Source organism: Crotalus tigris, unplaced genomic scaffold (assembly GCF_016545835.1).
Source record: "Crotalus tigris isolate CLP2741 ecotype Arizona unplaced genomic scaffold, ASM1654583v1 scf7180000018343.506757, whole genome shotgun sequence".
Taxonomy (NCBI): domain Eukaryota; kingdom Metazoa; phylum Chordata; class Lepidosauria; order Squamata; family Viperidae; genus Crotalus; species Crotalus tigris.
The window spans coordinates 451,102-478,143 of NW_024096954.1; the positions used below are offsets into that span (position 1 = coordinate 451,102).

The window sequence follows — 27,042 nt, forward strand, 5'->3', positions numbered from 1 at the left end:
AAGGCTGCTCCAGATAAAGTCCCCCCCCCACCGCCCCAACCTCCCCTGCGCTCTGCTGCGTCGCCCTCGCTTTCCCCAAGCAAAGATGGAAGTCGTCAATCAGGTAAGCGCTGAGGATTTCAACACCGGGAACAGCTCCCCATAGCCTTCTTAGCCTGCACCCCCACATTGAGATGTTGATCACCTAAGCTGGCTCCCACCCTTCCAATGGCCGCTTCCCCGCTTTAATCCCATCCTGCCTGGATTGAGATTGATTCTAAACATAGCAAGAAGATGCGCCGAGTGCAGCACCATCTGTGCGGTGCAGCGAGACAAGAGCCTCCGTGTTAGAGGAATGGGGTCGGAGGGGGGAGCACGTTTAGTTAGGTGAGCAATCTCCCAAAGTGGGGATGCAGACTAATAGAGCCGCCTGGGAGTTCACGTTACCCACTGCAGCAATTTGCAGGAGCTGCATTGAGCCCATCCTGGGTGGAAGGGAGGGGAGAGGAGAGGAGGCTGTGAAATTGCTGCAGTGAGGCAGCTGGAAATGAGAAATGAGGTTTCCGGAGAAGGCAGGTGCCAAAGCAGATTCAAGAGGATATAGGTAATTAGAGATAAATAGATAGATAGATAGATAGATAGATGGATGGATGGATGGATGGATGGATGGATGGATGGATGATAGAGATTTCTGTTGGGAGAGATGGAGATCATGCATATCCCCCCCCCCCTCCCTGCAACCTTTTCCACTTATAACTTGATACAGAAGCTCTAGATTGTAGCTGACAGACCTAGGTAATGTAGAGGCACTGCAGCGGTCTGCCTGCTGTCACTGCAGCAGACTGGGGAGGAAGTGTGGGTGAGAAGGAAAAGCCGCCAAAATGGCTGGAGTGATGCAATAAAGCTGCGCAATATAAAATAGGCTCCTAGGCTGTATTTAGGGAGCCAAAGGGCAGGGGAGAAGTGAGGGATCTTTGGGGGAGGAAAGAGAAAGCACCACAACAGTAAACAGACGGGGGGGGGGCGGTCGTGATGGCAATCAATATCACTGCACTGAGGTTGGTTGGCAATCCGGTGCATGCAGAAAGTGTCTGCAAGTACTGAAGAGGTGGATGGGCTTAGTCGCAATATCATAACTGGGAATTGGAGAAAGAGGATTGGCAGAGTTGGAGCTGGGCATGTAGAAATTGGGCAAGGTGATGGCAGGGAAGAGAAAACCAGTTTAACTGAATAATACTGAACTCAGATGCATAATTCTCTTCTCCTTGGAGTTCTAACGAATGAATGAATAAATAAATAATGGTGCTTCCTATCAAAAGGAGGGTGGCCAGGCAGGCAATGTAAGTGAACACGGAGGGCAAAAGGGGCAGCCCTTCCCTTTGTGGGGTGCAGCAGATGATGGATGGAAGGGGTGTCTGCATGGCTGCGGAATAACCCCCAGCCAGAGAAAGGAGGAGGGAGAAGAAGAGTGAGATGAGATTTTATTTGATCACGTTTTGAGTGAAGAGAGATGTCAGTAGGTAAAATGGTTTGGTTGGAGAGAGGTAGTTATAGATGCTAGACCAGAGGATATGGAGAGCAGGCAAACTAAGATTTGTCGCTTAGGGGCAGTTTCTAATTCCTGCTCCCTAGAGCAACTGCAGCAAGATGCACCAGGCGGAGGGGACGATTTGCAAGAGGAAGTGATTTTCCCTTGGGAATGAAGGTGGCTTCTAATTTGCTGTCCTGATGGAGGAGCTTCAGTGAAGCAACATTGTTGCACAGGCTGTGGGATTCATATTTCAATGCAGTGGGAGTATTTTTTGAGGATTGACATGAATTTTGTATTATTTTTTTTTCCTTTTTGGATGAAGTATCACTGGAGACCTGAAGTGTCTTGAGGGCAGAGTTCTTTAAACAGATCAGAAAGATGAAAGGGAGAAATATAGATTTTCTTACATGGAATTTTCAGTTGTTCTTTGCATAAGAAGAAGCATTAAGAGAACATCCGGATGTCCACATTAAAGTGTAGTCTGCCAGCCAGTGGAAAAACATCCCATAGCTTGCTGTCCCAATGGCCAAACCCTGTTCAGTCTCACTCAAAAGGCTCATGGATGTCCTTACTGTTTTCATGCAGGACAAGATAAGGAAAGCGATTGATGGATTCTCCGGCTTACATTTCCGTTCTCACTGGGACCACCTGCTAGCAGGAAACCCAGCCACTTACTAATTGTTCTCAGCATAACTGAATTAGTGTAGATGGGGTCCTTTGAATGGCAGGCTGCCTATATTAGGTCAGGTACTCTTGTATCTGTACCTGTATCTGTACCTGTCAGTCAGGCTATTTCAAAAGAGCATTAGACCTGTACGTATAAAGAGCCTGCCTGAGACTGATAAGAACCTCAGAAAGTGCTGGTCAAGAATTAGGCAAGCAAATGCCTCTGCAGCAGCGACATCTCTGGTGTCTCCTACAGTCCAAACTGAAATGGCACTACTGAGCTGCATTCAGTGATGGGGATGGTGGCAGTGGTGCTCGCAGCAGTTCAAAGTGGGTAGGAACTGGGCACATCCCAATTCCTGCTACATCACCAGCTTCCTATTGGTCAAATGTGCTAGGTTGTGTCCATGGCAAAAATTATGGTGGGACAAGAAGGAAAACACAATGTTAAATTTCAAACTGCTGGGGTTGACTTTAAGTTGTCTCTGCTGTGAGCTGGAAGCGAGAGAAAGACAGTGGCATGGGAAAGGCTAGGAGGGCACATTAGTTTCCTAATTACGGGGTTATGAGGAAAAGCCCTAAGGTTCTTGAAGAGAGAAGGGTAGACTTGGGAATATTCCAGAGAAGATTTGTCACATTACATTTCTTCCTGCTCAGTTGTAAGGTGAGATTATTCAAAAGTAAGTCTCCTTGGGTTATAAGGAAGCTTAGGACTGCAGACTCACTCAGTCCTTGTTTCTTCCCTTGGATCTTACAGGAAGAAGGGAAAAAAACCATGATTAAAAATATGAGAGGGCTTCTGGTGATGATGTTTCCATCCAATCCCAATGGGTGTTTGATCAACAAATGGTCATTTATTTAGCTTTTGTGCGCTTCAGGACAAAATATATTTGATTCTGTTGGTTTTTAACACTTTCTCTCTTTTTCAGTTGAAGGTAATGTTTGTATATTTTATACATTTTATATTTTTTAGGTGTGGAGCTGTCCATTTCTTCTAGAACAGATCAAATTATAAATGCAAATCAGTCAACTTCCTCCGAGAGGGGATGTTGTTGCTGCTACGAACGCTTTTGAACATCCTGGCTTTTTCAGTGCCGATAAGTGAATTATCTCGAGGCATGTTTTCATGCAAGGCAGGAGATGCTGGGAAACAGAATTAGTGCAAGCTGCTTGGGAACAAGATAAGAGATTTTGCTGTATTGCCTGCAGGATAGTTCAGCTATTGGATGGTGTGCATAGGCAGTGGTATCACATTGCCTCTGTGGGGCTATACAAGCCAGAGATGTGTGTGTCATAAGAGAGCAGGGCTTTCAGTTGTACATCAGTGCAAGATGGACAAATGTGGGACAAAAGGGATGTGGGATCATCTAGAATGGTGGAAAACTGTGGAGTGGTTTGCAGTACAGGCAGATGTACCTACTCATAGATGTGTACAAAGGAAGGATCTGTGTTGCTGATGCGCCTTGGGCAGCCCTGTGTCAGAGTGCACCAGTGAATATAATGACTATCATACCAGTCATAAGACATATTTTTGGCATATATCATGAAACCAAGGATACCATGGGGATAACAACATCTAGTGTATTAACTTTACTGAGCTAATCTATATGATTAGCTATACGAAGCAGCTTTGATTCTTAAAAATGCTACATATTTATATAAAGATGGGAGATTTCAGCCTTCAGAAAACTGCAGAATTCATGTGCACAACACATGAGAGATGTATGAGCCTTTTAAGGTGTCTGATACATTTTTCCTTTGTCGAGTTTGCTGCCTGTAGTATAGGAACAGATGTATCTAAGAAAAGTTATGTTAGATCACCTTTGACCTCTTTCTAGGGGGGAATTTCTAAGTTATAGTTGCTGTGAACAGTGTTGAAATATTTTTCCTTTTCTTCACTATCCCTCCTTGCTATGGTTTTATCAGCTCTCATTATGTTTTGGAATTGTTTTTTTTTTTTTGTTGAAAACATATTTGAGCCAACACATTTTTTAAGAGCAAAAGAGCAGCCCAGACAATTAAACAAAAATGCCATTTAACTTACCTTATGTAAATCACATTGTATAGGATTGGTTGAGTATTGGTTACAAGGGGAGGTAAAGTAAATCCAATTAGAACTTTCTTCCACTTGGCATCCTCTGGATGTGTTGGAACTGGAACTGCCAGAATTCCAGAAATTCTAACATATCCAGAAAATGTCAGGTTGGGGAAGCCTGACTTAGCTGGACACTTTTGAAAGACACTCTGTGCCATTTCCCTGTGTGATTCCAAGGCTATTCTCTTTTGTTGTAGCAGTTAGAAAAAACAAACTGAATAAATGATTCTGAGAAGTCTGGCAGAGAGCTTCCAACTACAGCTTCTGTTCTTTAGCCTGTTTGCTTTGCTTGAACATGTTTGCTGGACCCCAACCGATTTAAGCAGTGGGAGGGGGGAAAAAACTTCGCTTCTCTGAATGAGACAAATGGAGACAGGACAAAGGCTGGAGCTTCATGGCCATACCTATCCTTGGTACTCATTAGTTTCCAGATTCACCTTTGGCTTATTCAGCTGAAAGATGTCAAAGGCCTGTGACCTTGGACCAGTACAGGTTTCTGCTTAACGCAGCATCTTAGATGCATATATTCCACAGATTTCTAAACCAAATTTCCTTTCTCTTTTCACAGCTTGTGGCGGTTGGACAGTTCCGGATCCTCAAGGAGCCCCTGGGTTTTTTAAAGTTGCTAGAATGGGTGAGTCCACCATACCAGCACCCTTACAACTCAAGAGGAGTCTGTTTAACTCCTGCCTTCATCCTGCTTAGAATTAAGACAGGTGCTCCAAAGGACAGTGTTTGCTTGTTCCTTCTCCCAAAGTTGCCTCTACCTTTTAAAGGTGGAGAAGGTTTGTCTTCTTTGGCATCTGGCCAGTTATATTCTGCTCCTGAGCCCTGGCTGAGCTCCAGCTGCATGTTAAGTCAGGACTAGGGCCGAGAGAGAAGCTCCTGAGTGCTATTCCCAGCAGGATTTTACTGTTTACCATTGGACGGTCTCACATGTAGATGAAGTGTCTCACTGCCCCCTGTGCTATCTCCAGAATTACTGGGGTGGCCAACCATTCCTAGCCTAGACCTTACAGTAATGGATTGGGACACAGCCTGTTTGCTGAAGCAAACTAGGCAGGCTATTCTTCCAATCAGCTGGAAATTCTCCCCATTACAACCACTGTGACCATAGCAACCTAGCAGGATGGAGGACAGGGAAAGAGGGAGAAAGTGTTATGATACTGTATTGCTGGGATTTGCTAATGGTGACGCCAAATCAGAAGGAATGGTGCAAAAGAGAGACTCCCCCCCCCTACTCCGATAGTAAACTGGCCAAGAAGGATATTCTGTAGGAACAGAGAAGTCCAAGCTACATTCAACCTGAGAGGCCGTATGCACTTTCTGAGGCAGTAACCTATCTATCTATCTATCTATCTATCTATCTATCTATCTATCTATCTATCTATCTATCTATCTATCTATCTATCTACCTATCTACCTACCTACCTACCTACATCTATCTATCTATCTATCTATCTATCTATCTATCTATCTATCTATCTATCTATCTGTTTATCTATTTATCTCTCTCTCTCTATCATCTCTATCTCTGTCTGTTTGTCTGTTTGTCTGTCTCTTCTATCTATTATCTATTATCTAATTTAAATGTATTCTGGCAATTAGATAATTGGGAAAGTTAGTAAGATAAAATAGATGGGCCAACCTGCACGGAGAGTTTCTCACACAACGCTCATGGAAATAAATATCACACAGCAGTTAAGAACTTACTGACCTTGAGTTCTTGCTGAATTAATTGTTTTTGTAGATGATGATACAGTATTAAAATGTGCTATTCAGGTGCCATCATGTCACCTGTTACAGAAACTAGAGAAAATGCTTGAAACTATGGCTGCTGACTAAAAGGTTGAATCTGCAACTTTCCTATCCTGTCCACCTATTTGACCATTGCTTCCCAAATAAATTCTCATACACAGTTAAGCCAGACTGAAACTAGTTACTACTTGGAAAAGAGGCCAGGCTGAAACTAGTTACTACTTGGAAAAGAAATCTAAAAAAGAGCAATGCAAGCCACTTCCATTTTGCTGCCAAGAAAACTGTACAGTGTGGATATGACTATGCAGACATCAGGAATTGAACACCACTTGAGGAAGCTTTTCCAATTGTTTCCCAGTCATAGTCTGATACTCTATTACAGTGATGACGAACCTTTTAGAGACCAAGTGCCCCAAAACTGGCCCTGCCCCGCTCCCACTTCGCTGTCACCCCGCCTGCCCGCAGGGCCACTCACCGCTTCCAGGGCCCACCGCTGATTGCCCAGCAGCACCATGGCAGCCACGCCCTCTGCCCACGCCCCGCAGCACCAACTGTGCACAAAGGGGCGTGAGGGCAGAGTCTTGTCTATTCTGGCTGCCATGTCTTTGGCTGCACTGCTCTGCGTGGGGGTGACTCTCAGGGGTGACTCTCCTCCAGGGGCCCTGCTGGTGAGGTCACGGGGGAGGCAAGGCTGGGGCAACGGCATGTGTGCCCACAGAGAGGGCTCCAAGTGCCGCCTCTGGCACCCGTGCCATAGGTTCGCCACCACTGCTCTATTATATCACTTTAGACCTCGTTACAAATCCAGTTACCTGAATGAATGCATATTAAGCAGTAATCATAAGAGCCAGGGTTGTATAGCAGTTAAAATGGTAGGATTGGAAAGACTCAGATCTAGTCTAACTTCAGGCAAAGAACCTCCTTGATTGACTTCAGATCACTTTCTCTCACAGAGTTGTTGTTAGGAAGAGAAATGGGAGAAGATCATATATATACCACCTTGCAGAAAAGTAGATGTAACTATAACAAATGAATAAATGTCAACATAGCATAAATCTGAGAGTCAACTGGAGTTGGAAAAAGTAATGCTGTACATTAGAAGTTAAAGTGACGATTCTGGACCATAATAATTAAAACAGAATAAGAGAATAATAGGCAAACAAGCCAGTAGTTTCAAACATCTTTTTGGCCATAATGATGGCAACACCAATTTTTCCTTTCACTCAATTCTGTTGTAAGAAGCAGCAAGTATTTTAGACCACACACAATGAAATCTAAAATCAAAACAGCCTTTAGAAAAATCAGGAGCAATCAGGGAGCTTTGGAGCTTGAGATGGAAAATTTTGATGTTTCCCTTAATTAACTGAGAGCACACTCTATAGGGAATCCTCCTGTTTTATTGCTATGTTGATAGCTATATTAGAACACAATAAGAACTGGAATGAGTACAGGAACATTGGTTGGTGCCAGAATAAATATCTTCTCTATATCTCTCTGTGCCTCTGAAATCTGGTAAATGGGGTTTAGGCCTTGTTAGTATTCAAATTAGAAAGCTCGAGGAATGCCCAGGGCAGCAGGCTAGAGTGAAAAATTAAAACACTGTAAGCAGCACCAATTCACTTCTGTATTGCTGCCTCCAGTCACAATGAGTCAATTTGATTTGGAGAAGAACTTATCTTTTTATTTTATGCTACTGTATGGTATCATCACAAGTTATTAAATCAAAATATCAGTGAAAACTAACACTGAAGTAAGTCCAGCTGAAATTCAGAATTACAGCCTTTACCTGAAATATTAAGACAGTCCAGTTATTTTTTTTATAAAGTATAGGTTGACCTCCAAGAATGTAGCATAACACTTAATACTCAGTTAAACAAAACACACACAAAATAAAAAACAATATCCAGTTTAAAAAAATCTTGAGTTTGGATGATTGAAGAGAAAGGAAGGACAAAAAAGAGTGTTCTAGATAAAGGGGCAAGGGGAGAGTCAAAATGAGGAGCTTTAGAATCTCCCCTCCATCATACATGGGCTGTACTATCTCAGCTAACCATTGGATGGCAGCCAAGAGTTAAACTTCTTATGGTCTCATTGCTGTCATCTAATGACCGAGTAGATCTTTGCAGCTCAGGTATCGGTGGTTTACTTTTCACCTTCCTCTCCCCTGAAACCCCAGTAGCTAAGTACATTAAATAGCTTTCTCCCTACTACCTTCTCAATAAATTAGGCTACAGTTCTCATAGTGCCTGGCACTTATGGGCATTGTGTTCCAATATATCTGGAGAGCTCCAGGCTGATGAAAATTGCTTTGTACAATTATTTTGGCATTAAACTTAACCTAATTATTTCAATTCCTGTGCAAGAACATACCCATTATGAACATTTTTTTTGGTACCATCAATAACTCACACACACAAAATGGAAAATTTATGAACAAAATTTTGAACAGGGAAGCTATTGAGTGATTCTTCACCATACCAAAACTGAAAGCAACCACTTTATGCCTTGGAGTTTTTCCTCCTAATGAAAATAAATTTTAAAAAAAAACCTACAGACAGTGGCACTTTATCCCTGCTGTTGTTAACATTTCTGCTCACACATGCTGATTAAAACAAAGAGGAGAAAGAGAAGACTGGAAGGAAAATCTGAATGCTGTTTGCTTAATAGGAATCTAAGTGAATAATAGGATGGGACATAATCACCAATATAAGACCCTTGTGATTGAATCCATCTTGGATTTTGAAAGCTGAAAGATATGATCCCAAATGACCTTGGGATATCATTTCCTGGGAAATTATGGAAGTCAAATATTCCCTACTGGGTAGAGCAGAGGTCAGGAATGGTGGATCCAAAGGGCCACTGTTCCCCACCCCTGGGATAGATTCCAGCCTTTGGGGCCAGTGGATATATTTGGATATGCAGGTATTTTGGGAACAATGGTTACCATGGGAGATATGGCCAGATCCAAACACTTGTATCTATTAAAAATCAAATAAAGAACTTGCCTGCAGCCCTACTCGCCATCCCATTTTCTAAGAATGCCTCTGACATTGAAAATACAGCTTATGCTTAAGGCATGCTTTGCTCTGCAAAATACAGGCTTCCTATTTTGAAAAAAAAAAGGTAATGGATTTTTAAAAATAACAATAAAAATAAAAGTTAAATGTAATAACTTGTTGGCCTCAAAGAAATACGTTGTGCAGACTGTTGCCCCCTGGACATCTTATGGAACGTGGAGTAAATAGACACAAGGATGGATCAGGACTAAACCCTTCTTCCAGCATAGCCTGCAGCATACCAAGGCCTCAAAGCCGGTTTCCTCTGGTTGTTCTCTCTTAGATGCATATCCTGGCCTCAGAGGCTTTAAATAAATCCTAAATCCCTTTATCTGTCAGGTTCACCAGCATTTCTTAATCCACTTTTTATTATGTATTTTGCAAAGACTAGTCTGGAACTACATTTGCACTGTGATTTGTGAAGTGCTCTGAAGTCCTGCCTCTGGAGACCCCAGCAGATTTCTCTCTGTATCTCCAGAGCTTTCCACAGAGAAGGGGATCGGCCTTTGGAACAGATTTGTTCTCCGATCAAAAAGGCTCCATTTTGTTTCCTTGCTTTGCTATTTTGCACCGGTGCACCCCACATTTTCCTGGGTAAAGCTTTCCGCAGCACTTACAAACTCAGGAGTTGTGGGTCGTGACTGTGACTACCAAGCTGTTTTTCCTAGCCAGCCTCACAGTTGTTTGTAGTGGGGCGTATTAGAGAAAAAGGTTGACATTACCACTTTCAAATGGCACAGTCTTCCATTTGTGCCCCAAATTTGGGTTGTCAGCTTAGTTGAAATTATCCCCAAGTTAGTGAACTTGAACTACCTCGATACAGGAGCTTCACACCAAGCCACACAAATAGCTTAGAAACCCAGGGATGCACACCTGCAGACAAAAAAAAAAGACGAATATTATCTGCATTATCGTGAACCAGTTTGTCCTCATTTGTATTTATTTGTCTATGAAACCTCCAGTAAACTCATTGTGTCGCAAGGGCTCTTCTGCCCTATCGGTATTCCAAGGGCAACATGTTATCCCCAGCACAAAACCATCTGAGGGAAGGAAATTCTGGTGGGGGGGTGATTTTAAGTCAGATTAGTGAGAATTGCGCCCATTCAATAGACATCGAATGCCATACAATGGAATGGAGAATCCAGGAGAAACAACCGCAGCCAGCTGGCTGGAAGCCTGAATAGCATGCTGTTCCTTTTTATTGCAGTTCGCCCTTGCCCTCTGCCTTTGGACACCATTTCATTAAAGGGATTTAAGCTCCTCACAATCTAATTCATAGCGGCATAATTTAAAAGCCTCCCAGTAGCAATCAACGTATAGCAGGTCTTTAAAGCAGGGATCTCTGCTGGCTCTTCTGCTCTGTGGGCTGAGCCCAGGCAGGGAATGGTGACCCCCTGGGTGGTAGACAGCAAACTGGGTCAGGGCTGGGTTAATATCTGGTCCCTCCCTGATTAGATGCTGGGAGGAAGAGATTAAGAGAGGGATAAGGCCCGCTCTCTCCTACCCTCATTCTCCAGCTCTTCCTATGGCAAATTTTGCTCTAAAAATATCTATGACCACACAGTAATTTCTCAGCTGATCCATGATGACAGTAAACCAAATGCCTCCTGCCCCCAACACTCCCCCCACCCCATCCTGAGCAAAGGCTAAGATGATCCCTTCCTTTGCTGGTTTTGTTCCTAGAGTGCCCCCTGCTGGCTCAAGTGAGCCCAATAGCATTTACATTTCTCCCCCCCCCCTCCCTCCGTCTGCCCTATTGCTGGGGAAGACTGAAATAGCCCTGTGACTCATATGGGTGCAGGCACTGCTCATTATTGAGAAGTTGCCTTGCTAGAAATGGAGATGCGTTGGCATCAGCCGAGAGAAAGGGCCACATATGAGAAAAGATGTGTTTTGTAGAGAGGTAGAATCTTTTGAAACTGCATTGGGGTCATAAATATTTCCACAAAAGTGGCACAAGGTTCAGGAGAGTACGGTCTCACATGCCTCAATTCAAACGCACTTCAAATTGGCTTAGAGAAATGGGTGCTTAATGCCTACTAATTTTCTTTTCAAGTTCCTAGTTCTCATTGAGGTAGGAAATCTGCAACTGGCTTGTACCTTTTACAACTGGGTGGTGCCATATTAGGCAACTCCTGTACACCAAAAACTCTCATATGTTTAGCAGCAGAAGCTGTATAACAAAGGATGAAAAAAAAGGGGTGATATTAAATTCTTCTGAATTCTACAAACTCTAACCTTGGATTATGATTCATTTCTAATCATGTAAAAACTTATAACTAGCTTAACATGTATTTCTTCTCTCTCAACCTGGGAATCCCCATGTTTAGAGTGGAAGTAGTAAGATAAGAGACCTCTACTTCATAGGAGACTAACATTTTTTAATGCTTTAAATATTCGTCACATTTAACAGACAAAAATAAAGCAATGATATATAATAAAATATAGTGATTAAAATTATGTAAAAATCTTCAAAGAAAAAAATTACATCTTATTAGGATGAATCCACAACTACTGTAGTCCTTTCATATATTATTAAACCTACACTATATAGCCTTCACCAAATTAAAATTCCCAGACTCCTTCATTGGAATCTATAGTTTTTTTTAATTGTATAAATTTGATGGATGTTTGCAATATGCTGGTAGTAGAGCAACTGCCTGTAACTTTCCAGTGTTGTTTTTTTTTTTAACTAAACTGAAATAATTGTTCAAAATGTGGTCCTTTTAAAATGAAAATTCAAATTAGATGCTAATCCTTATTGCGGGGATAAAGTAGTTTGAGGGGATTCTGACTACTGAAAAAAGAATTATAGAAAAAAAGATTAAATACCCTCCACTCTTGTTTGGAGATTGCTAAATCTGTTTCTTTTCTTTCTATTTTTTAAAGGCTTGTTTGGGAAAAATATTACATACAATTTTCATTATAATGGTTTGTCCTTCAGATATTTGAGTTAGTCAACCCAGCTGATTGTTTTTTTAAAAAAAATCATACTAAATAACTAAAATATTTAAATATACAATAGTAAAAAAAAATGATTGTATCTAAGAGCAATTTCACCATTTTCACCACCCAAATTCTTGCAAGCAAAACATCTCAGGACATTTTATCCTCCCCCCCCCAGTGCCCTTCTATGTCATGAGCTACAGTATTTATGGACTGTTCAGTTGACCAATCATGGAGGATAAACGCCCGCAGCCAATCCATGTCCCTGCCATGTCTATCCGTCCGTCCGTCCATCCATCTATCTATCATCTATCTATCATTATCTAACTAACAAAAGCTCATAAAACATGAATTCATTTTAACCCATCACTCTAAGGAGCCAGGATAAGATACCAATGAAAAGCCATCAACTTCCAGCCTCCAGCATTTTAATTACATCACTGGGAAATATTTCTTCTATGCTGCTGGGCCAGAAATTAATTGGCATGTTTGTGGGAAATGTCTTTAAAATATTTGGGTGGCAGGGAACTCAACCCCACAAATATTTAATCTTGCAGATATAATTAGCACTACAGTAATGACATCTTATAAAATTAACGTATTCTATATAAAAAGAGGTGTTTAAAAATTGAAATTTAATATTTAAAGAGAAAATATTTCATAAAAAGTCAACACAATGAAAAAAAGTCAACTATATTTTTGAAAACCTTCCATTAAGTTATTTTCAGGAAACTTCAGTTCTCTAATGTAGCAAATAACTTCCATTGCAATTTTTTTCCAGGAATGTATATAAATGTAAATAACCTTGAAATCTGTACCATTTTGTACTATCTCCAGCCTTTTTGCTTGCCTGCTGCCACACTTCTGATATGTAGCACAAGACATGGGATTGTTGCTGAGTAGATTTCCAGATTTCCTGTGAATATCATTCAAATTTGCTCTCCTTTCCTTTTTCTCTCCAGTTCTTTTCCATTTTTGCATTTGCGACGTGTGGCAGCTACAGTGGACAATTCCGCCTCAGCGTCAATTGTCCCAAGAAGAATGAGAGCAAACTCAATATAGAGGTGGAATTCGCCTACCCCTTCCGGTGAGTTAAGACTTAGTTGGGGCTGTTCAGTGAAGAAACTGTAAGGAAACTGCTGGTGGGCAAAAATATATAGCCAAGATGCTGTTTATGGACAAGAACACAGCACATTCCAGAAATAAGAAAGCTACCAACCAGTGGCCTACACTTCTTGTTTTGATGGTTTATGTCCAACACCTGGTAGAACTTTGGGATTCACAAAATACCAATCAGGATCAAATTAGGTTACTACGTGGAAAACCATCAATGAATGTTTGTAGGCAAGACTGGAAAGCCAACAAATATCCAAGAGGAAAGGAATGACAAACCACTACTTATTGCTGCCAAGAAAACAATAGGACACTGGAAGTGGGGTCAATACAAAGGGAATGTTATCTTTTTTGAATAACAGACAGAAGACATATTTGAACTCTTAATATACATGTGGATGGGTGGTGGAAAGAGGCATGTTCATATGCATGTCTGTGTGTGTGTGTGTGTGTCTGTGTGTGTGTACTTTTCTAATAGTCATGCAGAGAATTCCAAGGAGTCCATTAGCAGAGCATATGGTAATGGACCTCCACAATTATTAATCCTTAACTTGTTGCATTGAGGACTATACTTACCCTGAGCTTTGAAGATCCATCATCATGGCTAATAGCGACTGCGGCCATGAAGTAAATTCCATTACGAATGTGGCTAATCATTTTTTCATAATCAGGGTCTAATCCAGTGCCAGTAATCCTCATGCTTTTATTTCTCTTGAAACTAGTTCTTAAGAAGAACGTGATTCTGATTCAGGGTAACCAATGTTCACCCATACTGGCTGCCTTTCTTCTGTGAATTCCTGTTACAGATTCTTTTCTCTCTTCTCCAGGCTTCACCAGGTGTATTTTGATGCTCCTACCTGTAAAGGTGAACAAGAAAAGGTTTTCTTGATTGGAGACTACTCTTCCTCTGCTGAATTCTTCGTCACCATTGCAGTCTTCGCCTTCCTTTATTCTTTAGCTGCGACTATTGTCTACATCTTCATGCAGGATAAATATAGGGAGAACAACAAAGGTCCCATGGTTGTGAGTACAGTTATAGGATGATAGGATTGCACAAGCCATTTAAACACACATGTCATACTTGATACTAGCACCCTTTGAATTAACCTTAGCAGGAATAGTTGCTTCAAAAGAGGACATCTAGAATGACAAACAGGCATTTGGAAAACCTTCCAAATTCTTTGGGAAGGGTCAAATGTTGGCCTCCATTAAATAATAACTTTACATTCAGGTTCTCCATGCCCCACCTGATTGAATAAACAGTGCCTTTTGAGTGCCCTGTTTTGTGCACCAAAATATTAGATGTTCATTAGGAACAGGAAGTTAATTGATGATAGCAGAAGTATGTTGAACAAAATAAATATTAAATGATGGATTCTTTATTTTGAATCCTGCCATAATACTATAGTCTAGCACGGGGGTCCTCAACCTTGGCAGCTTTAAGACTTGTGGACTTCAACTTCCAGAATTCCTCAACCAGGACCCCTGGTCTAGCATATTACAGGTAATCCTTGACTTACAACCAAAATTGAGCCCAAAATTTCTATTGCTAAGCAAGACATTTGTTAAGTGAATTTGCCCCATTTTACGACCTTTCTTGCTACAGTTGTTAAATGAATCCCTGCAGTTATTAAGTTAGTAACATGGTTGTTAAGTGAATCTGCCTTCCCCATCAGTAGGTTGCAAAAGATGATCACATGATCCCAGGATACTGCAACTGTCATAAATATGAATCAGTTGCCAAACATTTTGAATTTTAATCACATGACCCATGGGGGATGCTGCAACAGTTGTAAGTGTGGAAAATGGTCATAAGTCATTTTTTTCTGTGCCATTGTAACTTCCCATGGTCATTAAACCAACTGCTGTAAGTTGAGTACTACCTGTATATTTTTATCCCATTGCTGACCCATTGCAAGCACTAGTGTCAGATGGAGGCTCCTCCAAGGTTTGAGAAACTAATTTTTACTTACCACCGGGGTCTATTATTTCAAAACAGTGTCTTATCTAAGGCCGTCTAATGATCTTCCAGGTGAGGTGAGATTTAAATAATCAGTTAGCCAATTTAAAATCTTGAGCTTGAGTGACAGACCTGACATGGCCATTGAGTTGCTGAACCTTCACTCTCATCCTACAGAGCTACAGATTTTCGCCATTATCGCAAAAATCTTCTGCCTATGCTGAATTAAGGTTAGGGTTGCTGGGAAGGCATGGCAGGACCTAGGTTCTGGATTTCAAGAGAGGCTTATGATATTCACTGACAAGATCTCCAGAAGTTTATTCTTCTTCACACATTGGGTAATCGTTCCTGTAATCTCACTGGGCTTGTTTCTTCTTGCTGCAGGATTTCATTGTCACAGCTATTTTTGTGTTCATGTGGTTGGTGAGCTCTTGCGCTTGGGCCAAAGGGCTTTCAGATGTCAAGGAGGCCACTGACCCTGATAATGTGATAGAAGGCATGTCCGTGTGTGAGGACCCAGAGGTCAAATGCAAGGAAGAATATGAGCCCATCACTTCTGGCCTCAACACCTCAGTGGTAGGTCCTCCAGCTTACTATCATAAGAATATGATAGGGTTTTCATATAGGGTCTATTCCTGGGGGCTGAACATATATTTTATAGTTGGGTTTCTTAGCTTTATTTGACTATAGCTTTGCAGTGTATGTTTTTGGTTTGTGTCTGTTTCCATGTGGGTCTGTTTTCTATATTTTCGAAGACTTCATTTGTACTTCTGCCTTTCAGTTCATGAACTCTGTACCAGAATGAGTTTGTTGTTTATGTGGATATGTTGGTGTTTTGTGCATCTTTAGCTGTTGGCTTGTAAAGGTTCCTGTGTGTCTGAACTTGGGGTGATGTCTGCAGCAAGACATATGCGTAACTACTGGTAGGTGTCTTACAATGAGCCATTTTCAAGGGAATAACCTTAATTGTTGTGCTACACAAGTGTCACATTACCATTTGCTGGCCTAAAACAGATCTACTTGTGATCAAATAAATCTCACAGTTCTGTTGTCTGACTCATAGCCAGACATAATCCTTTTGTTTCGGAATGCTATTAGATAAATTTTAATTGTGCAATCCACCCTGCCTCTTCCTTTGAATTTTGTGAGAGGCTCCAGGTGAGATTATCTCCTGTTTATAGTCCTCTTGTATTTTCTTATCACTTCTTTTATCCTTCTTCATACGCACATATGCAGACGGCCATTAAGAAGGAAACACTCGTTCCACAGGACAGAATAAGTGGCTCCTCTCTTGAACTATTCCTCAAGCTGATTTTTAGAATGCCAGTTTTGTTTTTGCCTATATAGCTGCCCTATCTTGATTGTAAAACTGCTGCATTTTGTTTGCATAGCTATCTGTGACTAAGCACTAATGACTAAGCAGAACTGCACAGCTCAATCAAGTGAGATTTTTAAATTTGTTGTTGCAACCAGAGAACTTTTGAGGTCCTAGGGAGCGTCTCAGAGGTTTTCCAATGAGATTAATGAAGATTAGTTTAAAACATAATTTTATAAAAACTTAAAAAACATTAAAATTGACATTTTGTACAAAAGTGCTAATTGTTATGTAATATTACATAGAAACTACAGGGCAATGTAAGCATTGCATAAAAGACTATAAGCTTTTAAAAAGAAACCTAACCCATATGATCAGAAAAAAATGAAAAAGACCTGATACTAATTTATGTGAGGTGGGGTGAAGAAACTAGGGTAATGGAAAAATTTGTAATTTATTGTTTGTGAGTCGAGTTGTAAGTTTGGAACTATCCCTGTCCAGATGCTTGTATTATACAACATTGTTTGTTTCTTTGTTTTATAGGGGAAATGACATTATTTGAGATTGGGGAAAGGGATATGGTAATTGCGCCAGTTTAAGTACTGTCTTATCCACTAAAAATCATGACCTACGCCTGCACTTAGATAAGAAGAGAGGGTGATGTTGTTTAAATGGATGATCCCAGCATTTTTTAATATTTTTTTTTAGTGATCTGTGGTTGCAGAAACTTTGAAAAAGATATAGATATAAGCTAATTCAGAATGAGGACTTTCCTTTGCAGTTCTTCAGTCTTGCATCTTTCCCCAAAATACTATAAGAAAGAAAAATTGGCTAGATGCACAATTGCTAGTTGCCTTTGTAGTGCTTTACTGCAGTCTCTGTTCTCAGTGTGCAAGGGGGCACAACAGCTCCAGAGAATAAGAGAGTTGGACGGGGCCATTTAGACCATTAAGTGTTTTTTTTTTAACTTCTTAAATTAAATTAAAATTAAAAGAGATTGAGACTTAGCTTTAAGGCACTGTTTCTCCTGGTCCTATCAGCCAAGGACTATCAGGTGGTGGGGACCAAGAAACATGCCTTCTCTACCCTATTATAACCCCTGCCCTCTGGAATAGCCTCCCTAAAATTAGGATGGGCCTGACCCTGTTGGCCTTTCAGAAGGCCTATGTGCCTCAGGCTACGTGCCTGAGCCTGGGGTTCCAAGTCTATGAAGGCCCCTGTTTCCTGGTTATATTGACACTGATTATAATATTTCTTGGCTGCTTTTCGTGTTTAACTTCTTCTTTTGTACTGCATTTTAACTGTTTTTATGATTGTTTGCTGCTCAGAGTCACTGGTTTGAGATGGGCTTCTATACATAATAAATAAAGAAGCAAGCAAACAAGTAAATAGCCTTCCTGTAATGGAAAGTCATTATTTTCCATCTGTGGGATAATAAAGGACAAGTCATGACAATTTTCAGTATGATGCATGGCTCCCCACAGTTATTTTTCCTCAAGAAAAAAACATACGGTACTCACTTCATTCCATCTATTCCAGTACTGTTTTCTATTCCTTGGATAGTTTAGAATAGAATAGAGCTGGAAGGGAGCTTGGAGGTCTTCCAGTCCAGCCCCCTGCTCATTTCAGACAAGTGACTGTCTAGCCCAGGGGTAGGCAAGCTTGGCTCTTTTATGACTCGTGGACTTCAACTCCCAGAATTCCTGAGCCAGTAGCTGAGTTTCCTCAGCTTGGAAACCTCTCCTTTCCCCCTCAGCACGGCTGGCTCAGGAATTCTGGGAATTGAAGTCCACGAGTCATAAAAGAGCCAAGGTTGCCTACCCCTGGTCTAGCCTCTTCTTTAAAACCTCCAAGGATGGAGTTCCCACGATTATTGAGGGCAAGCTGTTGTCCTCACTGTTAGGAATTCCAAATTGCTTCTCTCTTTGATCAGTTTCCAACCATTGTTTCCTGTCCTGCCCTCTGGTGCTTTGGAGAATAATTTGACTCCCTCTTCTTTGAGGCAGCCCCTCAAATACTGGAATACTGCTATCATGTCACCCCTGTTTTTTCTTTTCTTTAGACTAGCCAAACCCAAGTCCTGCAGCCGTTCTTCGTATGTTTTAGTCCCCAGGCCTTTGATCATTTTAATTGCTCTTCTCTGAACTTTTTCCAAAGTCTCAACATTTTTTTTGTAGTATGGTGACCAAAATTGGGTTCAGTATTCCAGGTGTGATCTTACTAGGGTTTTATAAAGCGCTACTAATATTTCGCATGATCTTGATTATATGCCTCTGTTTATACAACCCAGGACTGTATTAGCTTTTTTGGCTGCTGCTGCACACTGCTGGCTCATATTCAAGTGACTGTTCACTAGGACTTCAAGGTCCCTCTCACAGTTGCTGTTTCTGAGCCAGGTCTCACCTAATCTGTACTTATACCTTTGGTTTTTCCTGCCTAAATGTAAAACTTTGCTTTTCTCTACATTGCTTTCCTCCACATTGTTGGATAGGGCTCATTATTCAAGTTTGTCAAGATCTTTTTGGATCCTGAGCTTGTCTTCTGGGGTGTTGGCTATTCCTGCCAGTTTAGTGTCATCTGCAAATTTGATGAGTTCTCCTTCTATTCCCTCATCTAGTTCACATTGTTCATCCTGGTACTCATCCTACTTTGTGGGAATCTTTCTTTGAATGTAAGATCCAAACTGTACCTAGCCCTTGAGATATGTCTGACCATTGAAGAATGGAGCCATTATCCCTCAGTGGTATTCTATGCTTGCTAGATTAGTGTGGTTCTTTTTGAATGCTCCATGCAGTGTTTTTAACAGGTAGGACTGTAGATCCCCAGCTCTTTCATCAACTTTTCTTCATGTTGTCCAATAGGTTTTTGGCTTCCTGAACTTGGTGCTTTGGGTTGGAAACCTATGGTTTGTCTTTAAAGAGACTGGATGGAGTGCCCCCTTCATGAAGCACCCACCTGCCCAGGAGAAGCAGCCAGCACCTGATACCTATGGAGATAGCTACAACCAAGCTCCAGGATATGGACAACAGGACACATATGGGCAGCAGAGTGGCTACCAGCCTGACTACAGCCAGCAAGGCTATGGTCAACAGGGAGAATACGGCCAGCAAGGTGGCTATGTCCAAAGCGGGCCCACTTCCTTTGCAAACCAGATGTAGGCGGGTGAGTCATGGAAACATATGAAGAAATGGAATCCTGTAGTCCTTGCAGATCAATCCCATGTTATATGTGATAGGACTTTGCATGATAGGTTATGGTTCTGCTAGCCCTGTGGAGAAGCAAGGACTGATCTAAGGCTCTGCAGCCTGACCCCTTTGATCAAAGGAAATCTTATTTGGCTTTCTTCCCTCGTGTTCAAATTTATAAGATTTCCACAGATATCGACAATGCCTGAGGACAGGCTTTTATCCGAAGTTCTCAGAAGATTGGATTCTACATATGCTACCACAATCTGCATTTTTTTGTCCTCTGGCAGGACCATGACATACATCTAGATGTATGCAAATACATGAATGTTTTTTTTTTAATTGAGCAGTGTCAGAAGTATACTGGCAGGTAAATTCTTCCATAGTTAATGCTGCCTATAAACGTTCCAGTTTCAGTAAATATAATGATAACAGTAGTTGAGTCCCAATTATCACACCTAATTAGAATATATATTTTCTTTATTCTAGATTTGCTTCAGCCCTAATTACCCCAGTTTTGTGACATGCCTGCCCAACGAGGCCAAGTCCTCACAAATCCAGTACCCTCACAGAGGACTATAAAATAAAATCCCCAGAACTTTTTAAACTCAAATAATTCTCAGAAGGAAAAAAACACAAAAACTGGTTTAAAACCAATTATGTTGGAAGTATAGAGCAGCGGTTCTCAACGTGTGCAACGCGCATGTGCGGCGCCACCCCCTGAGGGGACAAAATGGCGGATCGCCTTCTTTGGCGACCCCCGAAAAATGGTTGATCGACCCCAAATGGGGTCGCGACCCATAGGTTGAGAACCGCTGTATAGAGTCTATTTATATGTAGCATTATTTGGTACAGTTTTGTTATAGGGATGATATAAGCTACAGTATATATGTGCTCTGTAGTAGCAAAGAACATGCACTGTTTATCTGAGCTTGTCTGCATGCCCTGCCATGTATCCTACAAATAAATGTGTAAGTTTTGTAGACATATGTATTTGCTAAGTGGACATGGTGGCTCGTATAGTGATATCTATAGCTTCAGTTGATGTGAAGCAAGTAGTAATATCTGTACAGGTATGTGATAATTGGAAAATCTCTCCATTACTCATTGTGATATGTTAAGTCTTCATAACTGCCTTAGAATTAGCAGTGGTATACAAACTGATAGCGAGGGTCAACCTGTCTTATACACTGTAAGCCTCATGCAAATAAGAGACCAGCATTAGGTAAGCCAGGTAACACAGGAGGAGGAGTCCAATCCCAATAAAAAAATCGCAAGGAACATCTCTGTAGGAATCATTTATTGGCTTGGATTTTTGTTAATGTATTCGCAAACAAGCAGATTTTTTTTAAAAAAAGAGAAATAAAAGAAAGCAGGGGGTTTTCTTTACATCTGCAGAGAAAGGAGCCAATAATTGGAGGTGACAGAATGCTAGATAGTGATTCTGAGAGGATGCTAACAAGATTCGTATCTCTTCGATGAAGTACAAAAGGCGGCTCCAATGAGAGACAGGAAACCAATCCTAAGATTCAATATTATGCAGCATAGTTCTGCATAGTGATTAGTAGGGTCTGTGTGAAGGGTCAAAATCTGCAAAATGGCAGGCGTGGTGTTGTGATCAAAGCTCTTCCTCTTGTACTTGCATTAATACAGTATAGCACCTCTGTACAAAAGGTCCAGGGGTTTGATCATAACTCATTACTAGCATCATTCTGACACATACCGTATATGCCGGCGTATAAGACAACTTTCGCAAGGGTTAAAATCGGCGCTGAAGACGGGGGTCGTCTTATACGCCGAGTCATCTTATACGCCAGAAATACTGGTAGTTCCCAGCGTATAAGACGACATTCTAGGCATGCAACTCAGCGCCAAAGACGGGGGTCGTCTTATACGCTGGGTCGCCTTATACGTCGGCATATACGGTACATATACACACAGACTAAGGTTGTAACCTCAGGAGAGTTATGTCTATGCAGAACATTTTTAATAGTTCATACAGTGTGTTCAGCCACATTATCATGGACGGAGGCTTATCCTCTACATTTTTCATGCACTTCTTCTTCCCTATCGTTTTGTCCCATGTTTTAGCTTTCACAGCCCTGCATTTAGAGTTTGGGCTTGTTACCACAGATCCATGCCCAGAGAAGCCCCCCCCCCAAGTAGTGAAATAATTCAATCCATGACAGCATCTCACCGCAGTTGTCCTTAGGTGTTACCTACACTAAAAGAAAATTAGTGTGGGTGTGTTCCCACAACATAACTAAACCATAAACCATGAGTTATAATCTAAAATTAAACAAGGTGTTGCATGAATCAGATTACCTAAGATGCTGCTTATTTGGTTTAGCATGTTATATGAACACAGCCTTTGTAATATGTTAATTATGCTTAGTAATCACAGTCCAACTGCAGCAGTCCTGTCCCATTTCATATTTAATGGTACCCAGGGATAACTGAAAAGGTGTTAGCTAACCTGGTCACTAACCCAAGGGTGTTTAGCTTTAACCTTAAATTCATCTTACAAAGATGAAACTATCTCCACTTCATAGTTGGCCAGGTTCAATTTTCAGTCTCTGCACAGCCACATAAGGGGTGAAAAATGAGGCAAAAAGGTGAGAAATCAGTCAAAGAAAAAAAACCAATCATTTTACTATTCTTTATCTTTTTCCCCCCTCCTTCTTTGTTGTGTGAAATAAGGGGGGAATGACAGCTTCTCAGACACAGTAATGAGTCTACTGGTTGGGAGAAGAGAGATTGTGTTGCTGGTGCTGTGAGGACAGCAATTAGGAATAAAATCCCATCAGAAAGTTGTGGAAAAGAAGGGAATAAGATGAATATCTGGGGTGTGAGAACTGCATAGAGGAAATTTGCTAGTTTGCTTACTACATACATTAACCCAAATGTTTCAAGTTCCTCTTGAACCGCAAACTTCATTTTGCAGTACCCAATCTTACAAAATGTAGCTAAACTCTTTTTTCTTTCCAAGAGAAAAACATTTATGCTCTCCTCAGCTCGTAGAATGAAGAAAGCACTTATCTGTATCTATCTTCTAAGCAGTGATAGGCAATTTATGGCACTCTGGATGTTACTCAGACATAACTCCCAATATCCCTAGAAAGTATAGCCAGAGTAAGGACACTGGGACTAATGGTTGGGACCATGTGGATGGCAACTGATTGCTTACCCCTGATAACATCACATATTTTTATAATACCTGTAAGTATATAAACAAGAAAAAGTTCACTCTATATAATTATACAAAACTATATCACAATACTGTAAAAACCTTTTAATTATATTGTGTGCAATTCATATCATCTGAATAGCAACTCATTACCAGCCTAAGCTATATCAAGACCAGGATGCTAGAATTTCCCCAATTAAAAGTGGGCGCCCCATCACTGGAGATTTTTAAGAGGTTGGATAGTCACTTGTCTGTGAAATGGTATAGGTTCTCCTGCTTGAGCAGGGGGCTGGACTAGAAGACCTCCAAGGTCCCTTCCATCTCTATTCTATTCTAACAAAATTGCCCAACTGATCAGTTACTCATGCTGCATCTGGTTTGTTTTGCCCTGCTAGCAAATTCCCAGAAGAATTGTAGTTAACAAAGCATCTAATTTCTTCTTACTTCATACCTAACTGCAAGGCAAGCAACAGTTTATGGAAAAGAAAGAAAACCATTATCATTGATAAAACTGCATGTAGGAATTTGTACATTCCCTTTCCAATGATATTATCCCATTGAGTGTTTCTTCCAGCTTGGCACTTCCTCACTGTGTGTGTGTGTGTGTGTGTGTGTGTGTGTGTGTATGTGTGTGTTTTAAAGAGAAACTCTTTCTGCATCATATCTAATTTGGTCCTGAGAGTCAAAAGAGTAAGCACACATAATTTACAATAACAAAAATAAAATTGGCAGCGTATCAAGCTTTTTTAATAATAAAACCTAAATTGCATTAAGCTTCCTGCTCTCCCACTGGTAATTTTAAGACCATTGGGAAGAAAACCAAGTTTGTCTTCTTGGTTCTCAAGCCAGAGAAAGCCTTCCCTTTTGGCCAACTGAGGCATCCATCTCAGGCAGCACATTTCATCAGCCACATACGGACCGGAAATTCTACCTTTAATGCAAAATTATTGTATTTTAGTGCAAAGATAAAAAGGGGGTTTCAGAGTAGGATAATCAACTGTGAAACCTGTGATATGTATTTGTGTCCTTGGACAAGCAATTTGGCACAGGCATTATCACAGCCATGTTATCGTGACTTCTCACAACCCAATCCAGCCAACCAACCTAAGCAGCTTGGGCTGGAAAAATCCCAGCACTGTAACTTTCTTAACCATAAATTTCAGAGTTGATAATCCTGGGCCACTCTAAAACCTTTTCCAAAGCATTTATAAGAAAGAGGAGGAGGAGGAGGAACAGCATAATCGAGACTTGCAAGGTTTTGTTATTACAGCCCATCTCAATAAAAGTAATTCTAGTCTTTTGGTGGAGTTGATTTTCTCTTCTGGCATGCTTTGTGGGGCTGACAGGCAATGCCAGGCAGGCCCCATGGCAGACCCAGTGCTCATGGTCTCCTTGAGCCAAGAGAATTGCCAGAAGTGGAGATGGAGGATAATATCTGGCGGACTGCCATTGTTGTACTAGAGCAGTGGTTCTCAACCTGTGGGTCGGGACCCCATTTGGGGTCGAACGACCATTTCACGGGGGTCGCCAAACAACGCAGCCCACCATTTTTTCCCCCTTTTCCTTACCTGTGTTACTCCCTTTTATTCTATTGGCTTTTGAAAGCCAATAGAATAGACTCTCTTGAATAGAGTCAAAAGCCAATAGGAATTATCCAGGCTGTCTCTGCCCTGCTGAGCCCACCAGAAGTCCCATTCTGCAAACGGTGCTGCACCAGTTAAGTAGTCCTCAACTTACGACCGGTTGAGTAGTCCTCGACTTACGACCGGTTGGGGGTCGCGGCATTAAAAAGGTTGAGAACCACTGTACTAGAGAGAGGTGCCTCTTTCTGCTGATTTCTGCTAGGATCTGGCTAAGACGTCTGCCTTTCCTCTCTCTGCTATATCAGGATGTCCATCGATTGCAGGATGATGTCACTCTTTCTGTGTTCATTTGGCTCTTTTTTTCTTCCCTTTCTCTCCACAGGTTCCTACCCCCAAATAGAAGGCGTTGTGAGACGGAAGCAGCCATCCCATCCTGGCTCCCCATGTCCCTTGTGCGGGGGAAGGGAGGGCTGGTGGGTGCTCATACTGGGAGGTGGCTGGTGGAGCCCTCCCAACCCCCCAGGATGAATGTAGTTGTTTGTGCTGTTTATATATACATATATATTATATATATATGAGAAACTATAACTAGAGGTAGACCGCTCCCTCTCCCACTGCCCCAATGCCTCATGCATAACACACTTTCCCACATCATTGCCCTCCCCAGGACAGTTTCTTGATCCTTGGCCTCCCCAGGCCTATCCCCTACACTCTCCAGCCAAAATGGGTTGTCGGATCTCCTCCTGAAGTACCCTTTCTCTCGCCATTCACTTTGAACCCCAGCCCATGCTTTCTGTATTGTGGAAGGCACCCCAGGACTTCTGTTTTCCTTTGACCCTCATCTGATGCCAAGCTTTCCTCCCTCTCTCCTCTGCATGCCTCTAAGGTGGGCCGGAAAGGGATGAAATGGAGGGCAATTGGGTTGTTCCTTTGTGTGTGCAAATGCCAGGCAGGTTTGGGGTTTAAGAGGTTTGGTGGGTTCAATCCTCTAGCAGCACTTTAAAGTTGGTTTTTTTTTTTAACATACCCTCCATTCCTGATTTCACCCCATTGATCTATGGGGTCAGATAGAGGGCAACTATATTTGGGGGAAATTATCCCCTGCTTTCCTTCCAGGTGAAAATAACCTTGAGGAAGAGCCACAACCAAGGCAGCAGTTAGATAAGAGAAATCTGAGTCCAACGCAGGAATGGAATTTGAGGAAGCTTCTCAGACTTGATCCTCCCTAGTTCTCTCAAGGATAAAAGGCATAGCGCAGGGGTTCTCAACCTTGGCAACTTTAAGACTTGTGGACTTCAATTCCCAGAATTCCTCAGCCAGCAAATCTGGCTGAGGAATTCTGGAAGTTGAAGTCCACAAGTCTTAAAGTTGCCAAGGTTGAGAACCCCTGGCATAGCGGAAGGGAGGAGTGAAGGCACATTCAGAGTTGCAAGACTGATCTTAGCTCTTTGAGGTAGGCCAGACTTAAATACCGAAATCATGAACACTAAAGCTACTTTTATTGTAGGGTTACAGTAATAGAACCTTGCAACTCTGAATGTGCCTTCATCCCCCCCTACCCTGCCTTTATTGTTTATTAACTAGGGAGAGTAGAGTCTGAGGTGCTTTCCCAAATTCCAGTTTGGGCCTATATTTCTCGTATCCGACCATTGCCTTGGCTGCAGCTCTTCTTCCCCTTCCTCAGGGATATTCTCACAGCTCATTACATCAGGGGAGGAGGGATACCCAAATGGGGAAGCCTCAGAAAGATCCACAGCATTGGGGTGCCCATTATTGTTTTGAAGGGATGTGTATTGACCATCTCTTTAAAAGGCTTTAGCCCAGTTGGGAGGGAAAAGCAAAACGGGTGGGGGACTTGTTCCTAGTGAGCTGTTGCACCAGGGGTCTACAGTTAAGGGATGGGGAGATTGTGGGGGAGGCTTCCACTATCCATCCATCCATCCTTTCCCCATGCTTTTCCTAATTTGCATTCTTCTTTCTCTCTTGTGATTTCTCTCTCTCTTTCTTTCTCTTTCTCTCTCCCCCCTAAAACCTGTATTTGAGATATGGTAATTTAATCCATCCAGATACGATTCTTATAATCAGGATGGTTAACCGCTGAACCTTTTCAATCACCAGGGCTATCCCCAGTGTGGTTCACCTAGAAGCCTCCATTCATGATAGATGTATCAAGCAGTCCTCAGGCTTCACAAGCCAATGAGACCTGCATGGTGGCATGTCCCAAGAGCCCACTCTATGCAGGACATCCATCAGCTGCCATGCTCTCCGCAATCGTCACAGTGGTCCAAAATTACACAAGCCCAAGGGTGAGACAGCAATGAGCCATCTCTGAGCTCTGTGGTTTTCAGAGAACTGCGCCCTTGCTAGATGTACCACATTCTCACACAAATTCCTGAAGGCAGGAATCTGTAGGTCAAATGGAGGATCTAATCAACTGCAAACATGCTGCGTGTGAAATCAATTCTGATCGATACAGCCTTGTACAATATGATCTGGAGTGCTTGGTATCAGGTAGTAGCTTGTAGCATAATAAACAAAGTTGATGCCCTGTGAGCTTTTTTCCAAATAAACATGCATAATACTATTCAGATTCTTTCTCTTCCACTTGCTCTTAAATTCTCTAATTCATTCTGCTAATCTGAGCCCATTATCACTGACTTCTCCCTTT

The 27,042-nt window shown here is 41.7% G+C and overlaps 1 protein-coding gene across 1 annotated transcript; it reads left to right on the forward strand.

The window, feature by feature from the left end:
* Positions 1-26,396, forward strand: LOC120311310 (synaptophysin). Its single transcript, XM_039350660.1, has 7 exons — positions 1-103; positions 4,840-4,905; positions 12,994-13,118; positions 13,972-14,167; positions 15,489-15,680; positions 19,281-19,581; positions 24,757-26,396. Exons 1-6 carry the CDS (start codon positions 86-88, stop codon positions 19,575-19,577), a joined length of 894 nt encoding a protein of 297 aa, XP_039206594.1. The 5' UTR covers positions 1-85; the 3' UTR covers positions 19,578-19,581; positions 24,757-26,396.
* The last annotated feature ends 646 nt before the right edge of the window (positions 26,397-27,042 follow it).

What these genes read in the sequence shown, in the direction of transcription:
- LOC120311310 (XM_039350660.1), top strand. An exon ending in GAATTCGCCTACCCCTTCCG is followed by an intron (nt 13,119 to 13,971) that starts GTGAGTTAAGAC and finishes TCTCTTCTCCAG; the next exon opens with GCTTCACCAGGTGTATTTTG. An exon ending in CTGGCCTCAACACCTCAGTG is followed by an intron (nt 15,681 to 19,280) that starts GTAGGTCCTCCA and finishes GTTGTCCAATAG; the next exon opens with GTTTTTGGCTTCCTGAACTT.